Source organism: Ahaetulla prasina, chromosome 4 (genome assembly GCF_028640845.1).
Source record: "Ahaetulla prasina isolate Xishuangbanna chromosome 4, ASM2864084v1, whole genome shotgun sequence".
Classification (NCBI taxonomy): Eukaryota; Metazoa; Chordata; class Lepidosauria; order Squamata; family Colubridae; genus Ahaetulla; species Ahaetulla prasina.
The window spans coordinates 80,964,570-80,977,378 of record NC_080542.1 but is presented as its reverse complement, the minus strand read 5'-3'; the positions used below and the strand labels follow the sequence as shown (position 1 = coordinate 80,977,378).

At 39.8% G+C, this 12,809-nt stretch overlaps 1 protein-coding gene across 13 annotated transcripts in view; it reads right to left on the bottom strand.

Annotated features, from left to right (window-relative positions):
- Positions 1–12,809, bottom strand: part of MYRIP (myosin VIIA and Rab interacting protein) — a 288,867-nt gene that overhangs the window by 127,530 nt on the left and 148,528 nt on the right. For all 13 annotated transcript variants that reach the window (XM_058184056.1, XM_058184053.1, XM_058184060.1 and 10 more), the window contains exon 3: positions 2,962–3,183. In XM_058184056.1, coding sequence (XP_058040039.1) covers positions 2,962–3,183 — 222 coding nt within the window. The remainder of the gene's footprint in view (positions 1–2,961; positions 3,184–12,809) is intronic.

The window sequence follows — 12,809 nt, the reverse complement described above, 5'->3', positions numbered from 1 at the left end:
CAAGGAATATTGTTTACCAGTTGATGGCTGTCTATAAACTGTCAACATCTCTGCTGGAATGCAGAAGCTGTCAGAATCCACTTCCCTTTTCAGTTCTTCTGTTGATAGCTTGCTGAAATCTACTCCTTCATTGACAGGCCCCAAGCCCCACTATATTGTACTTTATTCTGACAGCTATTCCATATCCTTACTTGTGACTTTTCTTTTCTATCCTATATGAGAGGCTCTCCTTCCAAAACACATCCAAACTCACATGGTATTGCATTTCCCTTTTGTAATTGTAAACCAGGTATGATTTAGAGTTTGAAATTCCATGATAAGGAAAAAAAAACTTTAAAAATGCTTAAGAGTATAAAAATACACACTCATACATATGCACACATTATACACATATAATGTATAGGTAATTGAATATGAATCTGTAAATAAAATTATCAAAGTAACTGGATTCAATTTGGTGACCTTTCTGAAAATCTCAGGTCTGTCAACTAAAAAAAGGAGAGTATTTTCTTCTTTTGAATGACCATTTCTCTATTGTGTAAAAAGAGCAGAATACATAGAGGAATATGGATATAACATGGAAGGATTGTGGCATTTATCATCTAAACGCCTACCTAATATGAAAGGAAGGAGAACAAAACTTCAGATTGCTCTGCCCTCATTCTCTTTCCAATAAAAGGAAAAGTAGAGACTCTGTCAGGCTTCCAATCCAGATATTATATCTTATAACAATATAGTTATATAAAATCCTGTAACATCTGTTTTCTGATCTAGTCTACCTCAGAGGGCTGATAAATGTAGCACTATATAGTTGAGATTGGTGAGATACCTGCCAAACTCTTTCTTCCCATTCATCAATCAATTCATTTGTTCCCAGGATTCCATTGTGAAAGAAGGATTATCCATTGTTGCAGAATGTAAATCTCAGAGACACAATCTATGTAGCCAGTTATTGATTCCAAGACCCTGTTTTTTATTCTTTTGCCATGTCTAATAATTACAAGAACTTATACAAAAACCTTTTTACCTACCTTATTTACTGGAATTTTTTTCAAATGTTTCTTTTGGGCTTATAATTCATACCAATTGTTAGTAAATTTGAATAGTCTCGGGAGTACGTTATGGATATAGGATTTGAAAGATAATACAATTCTCACAATGATGTAACCCATCTGCAAACAGTTGCCTTGGTTCTTCTCAGTAGGGTACTCAGTACCCTGACATGCCAATTTTTCAAGAGGGCTCTTGGGTTACTTCATCCTATGAGAACTCAAATTGTTTCACAGTATTATTTTAACAATCAAAGGGCTATGGATAGCTTTTTTTAGTAGGAAAGATGATACTGATTAATGAGCTTCACTGGGAGTGAACATTGCTTGATTCACTTGCTTCTTTGGATTACACACTACCGTATGTTTCCATTCTGCTAGAATTATTTTTCTATTCTCCTTTCTTGTTCTCTTTACTTATGTAGAAAACTTCAAGGACCTCATGTATTTCCTGCTATGTTGTGATTCTGGAACTCCTTAAACCCCTTAGTTTTCTTTTTCAACAAGGAAACAAGCTCTGCCAGCTCTACTGTTACTTCAAAATTTCACTACAACAGACTGGCACTCTAAGGGCTCAATTCTGCTATCAACTAACTCACAAAATTCAAAAAACCCTTAAGAATCAGCTCCTGTGAAATGGTGTTCAGCTCCTGTGAAATGGTGTCCAGCTCCAGTTATACTACTACTGTATATTGTTTGTAATGCAAACAATATACAGCAGAAAATTTTGACAATTTACCTTTCCCTATCCTGTTTATGTTTTGGTGCTTGATAATTGTTGCCAAACCCCGCCCCCTTCTCTTATGGAAACTTTGATTTCCTAAAACCATGACACTGAATATAGAATGTAAAATAACACAGTTGGAAGGAACCTTGGAGTCTTCTAGTCCAACCCCCTGCTTAGGCGGAAAACCATTTCGGACAAATGGTTATCCAATCTCTTCTTAAAAACTTCCAGTGTTAGAGCATTCACAAGTTCTGGAGGTAAGTCATTCACAATTTCTGGAAGCAAATCCACTGATTAATTGTTCTAATCTGTCAGGAAATTTCTCCTTAGTTCTAGGTTGTTTCTCTCCTTGATTAGTTTCCACTTGGCTTCTTGTCCTGCCCTCAGATGCTTTGGAGAATAACTTGACTCCCTCTTCTTTGTGGCAGCCTCTAAGATATTGGAACACTGCTACCATATCATCCTTAGTCCTTATTTCATTAAACTAGACATACTCAATTCCAGCAACTGTTCTTTATATGGTTTAGCCTTCAATCCTCTAATCATCTTTGTTGCTCTTCTCTGCACTCTTTCTAGAGTCTCCACATCTTTTTTACATTGTGGTGACCAAAACTGGATTCAATATCCCAAGTGTGGCCTTACCAAGGCATTATAAAGTGGTATTAACACTTCATGAGCTCTTGATTCTATTCCTCTGTTTATGCAGCCTAGAACCGTGTTGGCTTTTTTGGCAGCTGCTGCACATTGCTGGCTCATATTTAAGTGATTGTCCACTAGGACTCCCAAGATCCCTCTCACAGTTACTACTATGGAGCGAGGTACCACAAATACTGTACCTGTGCATTTTGTTTTTCTTGCCTAAATGTAGAACCTTACTTTTTTCACCATTGAATTTTATTTTGTTAGATACCGCCCAATGTTCAAGTCTGTCAAGGCACTGAGTTATCATCTCATCAAACCATCTTGAAAATAAAACACAATTAAATAAACAATTTCCTTCATGAAGAAAGCAAAATCTTCCAAAGAATTTATATGATTTTCCAAAGAATCAATGACCAACAGCTCCATAAGAAATTTCTGGAATACTGAATGCGTCTTTCATATGACAATTGACTTAATGAATTAATAGTGGGGAAAAAGAAGTCAGAAGGCATCAGCTTAAGTCATGTCACAATAAAAACTCACCTAGCTTGCTGACACATGTTGCAGAGCCACGCTTTCTCTTTCTTCTGATAAGAGCTGCAGTTCTTGCAGATGTTGTATTTGCAGTCTTGGCACTGTCGTTTAGTATTGATGAGAAAATTAAATGGGGAGCAGCAACGCATGCAACAATGCTCATTAAATCTCTCATGCTTGGAAAGGATGCTGCACTTGTTACCCTCTTCATCAAGCTTCTGTTTCATTTCACTGGAATCCCCAAAGAAAGGAAGGAAATGAAAATATAATTAAAATAACACTGTATTTAAAGGGAAGTGTCACTCTATTGCCTGGATAAAGTTCAACAAAATAAAATGATTTTCACTCCACTAGCTTTTTCCAGAATAGGCTTATGCCTACCTATCACCTCTTCAATACTAGACATTTCTTAAATTTCTATTTCTAATTTATTAAAAATAAATTTAAATTTATTTTAAAAATTTAAAAAATATAAAAAAATTACTAAATCATATTTTCTCCTTTTTGTCCTTCTTTCCTTATACTTCTTTCCTTATACTCCAAATCCTTTTTTTTAATTTTTAAACCTTTATTGTTAAAACAAAAGTTGGACATGGTGGAACCATTTTGGCGATATCTCCACCATACAAAATATAAATGTATACAAATTATAGCCTAAGTGTCTTATATCTTCAATATGCATTACTACTTACTAATTCTATACACATACTTAACTTCTTTTACATATTTACATACTATATTACATATATTGCATCTTGTTTCAATCTATACCTCCTTGTTCTTATCTGTTCCAGCTTCCATTCCTTAGGTCTAACCATTGATAAAATTTATTCCAAATCTCATAGTATTCTGTCTTTTCTTTATTTTTCAGTTCTAACATCAGCCTATCACATTCTGCACATTTAAGTATTTTCTTTATTATTTCCCATTCTTTCAATATGTTTTCACTCTTTCATTGTTGGGGGTAAACTCTTCTTGCTGCTGTTATGATATACAATGTTAGATATGTTAATCCTTTACTTAAACCTTCTTTTATAATTCCTAATAGAAATAGTTCTGGTTTGAATTCCACTTTCTATCCTATTCTATCCTATTCTATCATTTCTTCTAACCACATTTGGAGCCTTTGCCAATATTCTTTTGCTTTTCTACATGTCCACCATAAATGGTAATAGGTACCTGATATTTGATCACATTTCCAGCATTTAGGTGATACATTTTTATACATTTTGGCTAGCCTAGCTGGTGTTAGGTGCCAACTATAAAACATTTTATATGGGTTCTCTTTGTATGACGTGGCCAAAGTTAGCTTCCTGTTTCTTTCCCACAATTTTTCCCACTTTTTCAATTTGATATTGTACCCATAGTTCTTCGCTGATACCTGTTCTGTCCCCCCTTCCATGTCACAGAGAAACGCAAGTTTCACAGTCCTTTTATTGACACAGACCTGATTCTTCTGTAGGAAGCACAAGGCTTGGCAGCGACCGTGCAGAGGCCTGCCACATTCTGAAGTCTTAATCTCAGACAGAGATAAAAGAACTCGTGTCTCAGTCCCATTGCCAAGCTTACAGGAAAGAAAGGCCTTTAACTCCCAATCGACCGAACTGCAATACACGCTGGGTAGTTTTTTGTCCATCATGAAGCCCAATGGCAGCTCCACCTGCTTTTATCCCCCATGGGGTGTGGCTCCGTGATTCAGCACTCTCTGAGCCTGCCACACCTTTTCCTCTGTTGCGCACGCTTATCTTTACGTCGCTGCCTTGGGTTGATCCAGGATTGATTGTCAGCAGCTGGGACTTGGGGCATTGCCAGAAAGGAGGAGGAGGGTCCGGGAGAGGGAGGCCTTGTCAGCTCCTCCTCCTGGCCTGCAGCTGGAACTTGGGGCGGTGCTGGCGAGGAGGGTCCTGGTGAGGGAGGCCCTGCTGGCTCCTCTCCCTCACTCTCCGAGTCACTCTCCTCCATGAGGACAGTCTCGGGGGCCAGCTCAGGGGCCAGAGCCACAACAATACCACCATCATCTCTTTAACACACTCTTCCCTCCATTTTGTATCCTAATAAAAATTTATACATTGCTTTAATCACTTTCTCTGTCCCAAATAGATCACTTTCTCTGTCCCAAATAAAAAATTATCTAATATTGTTACATAATTGTTACATAATGCCCCACATTTTTATATCTTTCATATCACTTGACTTAATATGTAAATATGACCACTATTCCAATTCTAACTCTTGTTCTTTTAGCTGAAGATTCGATTTTAATCTCCCCTGTTCATCTAATATATCTTTGTATGTCACAATTTTTCCCTAGTTGATAAGATTTGGATATACCACCACTTCCAGGGTGGAAAGCCAGATCGGTATTTCCCTATAGTTCCTTTTTTTTGTTTTGTTCCATATTTCCAATAATGCCTGTTGTATATGTGATGTCTTTGGAAGTCTTGATGTGCCTTATGTCTGCCATACCAGAGGAATGCATGCCATCCTGCTTGAATGTCATGACCTTCTAATGTTAATAATCTTTTGTTTCTTAGGATTATCCATTCTTTGACCCAGGTGATTGTTGCCGCTTGGTAATATAGTTCCCAATCGGGCAAACCAAATCCTCCTCTTTCTTTGGCCTCCCGAAGTAGTTTCAATTCAATTCTTGACTTTTTCCCCTACCATATAAATTTCAACATAATTTTGTTCAAATTATCAATAAAATTCTCTCTAATTTTATAGGCATACTTTGGAATAAGAAGATTAATTTTGACAGAACATTCATTTTAATAGTTGCTATTCTATCCCTCAAGGAGAGCTGGATGTTTCCCCATCTCGTCTGCTTTTATCTGATTTAATAGTTTAATATAATTGTCCTCCTTAATCGATGTGTATCTTGCTGTCAAATAAATGCCTAGATACTTCACCTTTTTTACTAACTGTATATTTATTCCCTTGGTCAAATCATCTTTCTGTTAATATTGCTCTGGCCTCGTATTTGGAATATATTGCCATAAACATTTTAAAAATTTATCACCAAAACCCATATATCTTAGTTGTTGCAGCATAAAATTCCATTTGACTTTACCAAGGGCTTTTTGGGCATCTAGAAACATCGCTATATATTTCATAATATTCTAGCATATCAAGCATTGTTCTCATATTTTTCCCGGTCTGTCTTTTTGGCAAAAAGCCATTTTGATCCACATGTATAAATTCATTTAGAAATCTTTTCAATCTTTCAGCTATTATGACATAAATATTTTATAATCTGTATTCGAGATAGGCCTATAGTTTTTAATTAAGGTTAAATCAGTATTTTCTTTCAGAATCAATGTGATATTTGCTTCTACCCATGATAATGGAATTTTTGTCTCATTTAACACTGCATTGTATACCTCAGGTAACACTTGTCCTAATGTGTCTTGTAGTTCTTTATACATTTCTACTGGTAACCCATATGGGCCTGGTATTTTATTATTCTTTTTTTAATTGTTTCTATTAATTCTGGCATCCTTATTTTTTCATTTAGCATATTTTTTGTTTCTTCTGGTATTTTAGGCAGCGAGGCTTTCCTCAAACACTTTATTGTTTTATCTTCCAAATAACTATCTATATCATCATACAGTTTCTTATAATATTCTTGTACTATATTTTTTTCTCTCCTCATTTTGATAGCACATCTCTCCTTCCTCATTTTGTAGTTTACTAATCCATCATTTCTCCTTATGTTTCTTCAATTTACAGGCTAACCTCCTCCCTGGTTTATTTGCATTTCCAAAGAAATTTTGATTAGTTTTTAAAATATTTCTCACCAGTTCCTCCTTCTCAAGCGTATTCAGTTTATGTTTAATTAAATTCATTTGTTGTTTTAGCTCCCTTTTTTGAGGCTCCCTCTGCAGCTCTACTTCGGCTTTTCTATATTCTTCTTCTAGATGTTTCTGTTGCTGTTTCTTCTCTTTATTTTTATTTGCCATATATGATATAGCAACTCCCCTAATATATGCCTTCGCAGTGTCCCATAGGTTTTGTAGGAATGTATCCTCATTCTTGTTTTCTTTAAAGAAAAGGTCTAGTGCTTTCCTACTGGAAAACCATCACGCATCCGCTGTTAAACCCCTTGCAATTTGCATACCGAGCAAATAGATCAACAGATGATGCTGTCAATATGGCTCTGCACTACATCTTACAACATCTTGAATCTCTGAAGACCTATGTAAGGGTCCTCTTTGTAGACTTTAGTTCAGCATTCAATACCATCATTCCAGACACTTTTCTAACTAAGCTAAACCAACTATAAGTACCTGAACAGACTTGTAATTGAATTACAAGCTTCCTAACAAACAGGAAGCAGCAGATAAAGCTAAGCGAGATCCCTTCAGATACCTGTACAATTAGCACAAGCCCCCCACCCCAAGGCTGTGTGCTCTCCCCACTTCTCTTCTCTCTGTATACCAATGACTGCATCTCCAACGATCCATCTGTTAAACTACTGAAGTTCGCAGATGACACAACAGTGATTGGTCTCATTCGAGACAATGACGAATCCGCATATAGACGAGAGGTCGAACGACTAGCCTTGTGGTGCGATCGTAACAATCTGGAACTGAACACACTCAAAACTGTTGAAATGGTGGTAGACTTTAGGAGAAACCCTTCCATACTTCCACCTCTCACAATACTAGACCACACAGTATCAACAGTAGAAACCTTTAAATTTCTAGGTTCTATCATATCTCAAGATCTAAAATGGACAGCTAACATCAAAAACATCATCAAAAAAGGACAACAAAGAATGTTCTTTCTGCGCCAGTAAGCTCAAACTGCCCAAAGAGCTGCTGATTCAGTTCTACAGAGGAATTATTGAGTCTGTCATTTGCACCTCTATAATTGTCTGGTTACAACCCAACAAGAAAGACACAGACTTCAGAGGATAATTAGAACTGCAGAAAAAATAATTGCCACCAATCTGCCTTCCATTGAGGACCTATATACTGCACGAATCAAGAAGAGGGCCGTGAAAATATTTACAGATCCCTCACATCCTGGACATAAAATGTTTCAACTCCTACCATCAAAATGACGCTACAGAGCACTGCACACCAGAACAACTAGACACAAGAACAGTTTTTTCCCGAAGGTCATCACTCTGCTAAACAAATAATTCCCTCAATACTGTCAAATTATTTACTAAATCTACACTACTATTAATCTTCTCATCGTTTTCATCACCAATCTCTTTCCACTTATGACTGTATGACTGTAACTTTTTGTTGCTATCATTAAGGGTTAAAATGTTGTGCCTTTGATGTATTTTTCTTTCTTTCTTTTCCTTTTATGTACACTGAGAGCATATGCACCAAAACAAATTCCTTGTGTGTCCAAACACACTTGGCCAATAAAATTCTATTCTATTCTATTCTATTTTTCAATTGTCAACCTAAATTTTTCCTCTTTTAGAATTGACTATTTAGAGTCTATCTCGCTCTCCCCTTTTTGCCCTTTCCAACAGACTATTATTGGGTTATTGTCTGCCCAGGTATTTGTCTCTATTTCTACTTCTTTTACTTCTGCATGGCCTAAGGGTAATTTTAATGGGTGGTTTTATTACTTGTTATTTTAATATTCGGCCTATGGAATCAGATTTTTAAATTGAAATAGCGTGTTTTAATTTTTGTATATGTCTTTTTATTTGGCTGTAAACCGCCCTGAGTCTTCGGAGAAGGGCGGTATAGAAATGTAAATAAATAAATAAATAAATAAATAAATAAATTAATTAATTAATTAATTAATTAATTCAGTTCTATTGATATCCATACCATGTCAAATCTGGACCAGGACTGATGTCTGTTACAGTAATATGTATATTGCTTCTTCCCCTGGTTTCTCTCCCGCCAAGTGTTTTGTAAATTTAATTTATCTACCATTTTAAAAAAAGTTTAAGGCAAACTTCTTCTAATTCCTTTTTTTAATTTGTTGTTTTTAAAGTCTAATTCTTTGTCTACAGTCGCATTAAAATCTCCTAACAAACAAAGTTTATCACATTCTGTATCTCGAATGATATTGTGCAGTTTATTATAAAACTGTTCCTGCCCCCCATTGGGAGCATAGATTTCTACTAATAGAATCCATTTTTGGTTTACTATTATTTCCACAATCAGAATTCTACCTTCTTCATCTTTATAAATTTGTTTGGCCCGTATTGTTTCCTTAATGTACAGTGCTACCCCTCTCTTTTTTTGTTGTGCCAGTGATACAAATAATTTCCCCACTTTGGGGCATTCCAATACCTGTTTGTATTGTTCTTTTATGTGCACTTCTTGTAACGCTATTATATCCAAATTGTAACTTTGTAATTTATGAAAGATCTCTCCCTTTCACAGGAGAATTTAGTCCATTAATATTCATAGATAAAATCTTACTTTCCTCTTGCATTCCTCTATTCATGCTTTATATCATGAATTTGTTGGCGAAGCATCCGCGTCGGCTCGGGAGTTCATAGCTTCCATGATGGCCTTGGACCTGACTCAGTTAGTGAATGGTCCCACCCACATCGGGGGAAACACTCTGGACTTGATTTTTATCTCTGGACAGTGGTTGAATGATCTGGAGTTAGGGGACTTAGTTGTTAAACCCCTGTCATGGTCAGACCATTCGCTCCTTCAACTTGACTTTTGAACCGCCAACTCTCACCGCAGGGAGACGGAGATGGTTCGCTGGTTCCATCCCAGGCGCCTGATGGACCCAGAGAGGTTCCAAATGGAGCTTGGGCCATTACCTGAGGATTCAGCCCACGGCTCGGCTGCAGATCTAGTTGCTGCCTGGGATAGGGCGGCCGCTGGGGCTCTAGATTGTGTCGTGCCTTTGCGGCCTCTGACCCGGTGCCAATCTCGACTAGCTCCTTGGTATTCTGAGGAGCTGAGAGAGATGAAGCGCTGGAAAAGACACCTAGAGAGTAATTGGAGGGCCAGCCATTCCGAATCTGACTGGACACTAGTAAGGTCTCACATTCAGACCTATCTAGTGGCAATGAGAGTGGCAAAATGGGAATATTTTTCCGCTCTCATTGCATCAGCAGATAACTGCCCAGCCGCCCTGTTTGGGGTGACTCGCTCTCTCCTTTGTCAGAGAACAGTGGAGGACCACTTACATGGGCGTGCTGAGGAGTTTGGGCAATATCTGCACGATAAAATCGCCCAGATTCGGGAAGGTCTGGACTCAGGTTGGGTAGGGTTGGGCGAGGTGAAAGAGGCAGGTCTTGGGGTTTCCATCTGGGAGGAGTTTGATACTGTGGCTCCTGAGGACATGGACAGGATACTGGGGAGGCTGAACGCAACCACATGTTTATTGGACCCGTGTCCCTCCTGGGTGGTACTGGCCACCCGGGAGGTTACACAAGGCTGGCTCCAGGGAATTGTCAATGCTTCTCTGGTGGAGGGTGAGGCGGTGGTGAGGCCCCTCCTCAAGAAGCCCTCCCTGGATCCAGCAAATTATCCCTGGCAAATTATCGTCCTGTCTCCAATCTTCATTTTGTGGTGAAGGTTGTTGAAAGTGTGGTGGTAAGACAGTTCCCCCAGTACCTGGATGAAACTGTCTGTCTGGACCCGTTTCAGTCTGGCTTCCGGCCTGGTTACAGCACAGGGAGGGCTTCTTGAGGAGGGGCCTCACCACCGCCTCACCCTCCACCAGAGAAGCATTGACAATTCCCTGGAGCCAGCCTTGTGTAACCTCCCGGGTGGCCAGTACCACCCAGGAGGGACACCGAGGATCTCTGGAGGGCTCGGGACAGAGGTTGCTCCTCTGTCCTAGTCCTATTAGATCTCTCAGTGGCTTTTGATACCATCGACCATGGTATCTTACTGCGGCGGCTTGGGGGGCTTGGAGTGGGGGGCACCGTTTATTGGTGGTTCTCCTACCTCTCTGACTGGTCACAGACGGTGTTGGCAGGAGGGCAGAGATCGGCCCCGAGGCACCTCTTGTGTGGGGTACCTCAGGGGTCGATTCTCTCACCCCTTCTGTTCAACATCTATATGAAGCTGCTGGGTGAGATCATCCATGGTTTTGGGGTGAGATATCTATACACTATACACTATACACTAATGACACTCAGCTGTATATTTCCACCCCTAACCACCCCAACGAGGCCATCAAAGTGATGTCCTGGTGTCTGGAGGTCGTACGGGTCTGGATGGGGAGAAACAGGCTCCAACTCAACCCTTCCAAGACCGAGTGGCTGTGGATGCCGGCATCCCGGTACAGCCACCTGATTCCATCGCTGTTGGGGGCGAGTTGTTGGCCCCCACGGAGAGGGTCCGCAATCTAGGCGTCCTCCTGGATGCACGGCTGTCATTAGAAGAGCATATGACGGGCGTCGCCCAGGGAGCTTTTTATCTCGTTCGCAGTTCACAGTTTTTATCAGGGATGCCAGTTGCGTCCCTTTCTAGACCGGGTTTCCCTCTGCACAGTCACTCATGCCCTCATCACATCCTGCCTGGACTACTGCAATGCTCTTTACATGGGGCTCCCCTTGAAGGGCACCCGGAAACTCCAACTGGTCCAAAATGTGGCTGCGTGGGTGATAGAGGGAGCACCTCGAGGCTCCCATGTGACACCTCTCCTGCGCGGTCTGCACTGGCTCCCAGTGATTTTTCAGGTGCAATTCAAGGTGTTGGTTACTACCTTCAAAGCGCTCCATGGCATAGGACCGGGTTACTTATGGGACCGCCTACTGCCACCAGTAGCCTCCCATCGACCTGTGCGCTCCCACAGGGAGGGCCTCCTCAGGGTGCCGTTGGCCAAACAATGTCGGCTGGTGACCCCCAGGGGGAGGGCCTTCTCTGTGGGGGCTCCGGCCCTCTGGAATGAGCTGCCTCCGGGGCTTCATCAACCTTCCTGGACCTTTCGCCGTGAGCTGAAGACGCTTCTGTTTCAGCGAACAGGGCTAGCTTAAATTTAGTTTTAAATGGGGTTTTTATTCTTATTTTAGTTTTTATGCCATATATAAAAGGGCCGGGATAGCTCAGGCTGTTAAGAAGCCTGTTATTAGAACACAGTAGCCTGCAATTACTGCAGGTTCAAGCCCGGCCCAAGGTTGACTCAGCCTTCCATCCTTTATAAGGTAGGTAAAATGAGGACCCAGATTGTTGGGGGGGCAATAAGTTGACTTTGTAAAAAATATACAAATAGAATGAGACTATTGCCTTATACATTGTAAGCCGCCCTGAGTCTTTGGAGAAGGGCGGAATATAAATGTAAACAAAAAAAAAATTGAATAAGTTTTTTATACTGTTTTTAATCTATATTATATGCATTTTATTGGCTGTGAACCGCCCTGAGTCCTTCGGGAGAAGGGCAGTATACAAATCAAATAAATAAATAAATAAATAAATAAATAAATAAATAAATATCTAGGTCTTGTCATTCTTGTTGTCCTGGTCTCTTGGTTTTTTAGGCCTTTCCCCATTGCTCTCTGGTCTTTCCATTTTTTCTTTTTCCTTCTTTCTAAGAAGTAATCGTCTCTCTTCCACAACAGGTATTCTTTGCTCTCTTCGTTCTGCTATTTCCCTCTCTTCTCATTCTTCCTGGCTTCCAAAGTGTTGTTTATAAAATTCCTCTTCTTTGTCCAGAGTCCACTCTCTACCTCTTTTCTTGCCAAGTGACCATTATACCTTCCAGTGTCAGCCATCTGAAGCTCACGTTATACTTGGTCAACATTGATGTTAGGAACTGGTATGGTCTTCTCAGTTCCCTAACTCTTCTTGGGACTTGCTTTAGAACTGTCAGTTGTTTCCCTCTATATTCTATTGCATCATCCCTTGTTCTAGTTCATCCCAAATAGATTTCTTCATGAACCTAACATACACTTCTTTCAGTAG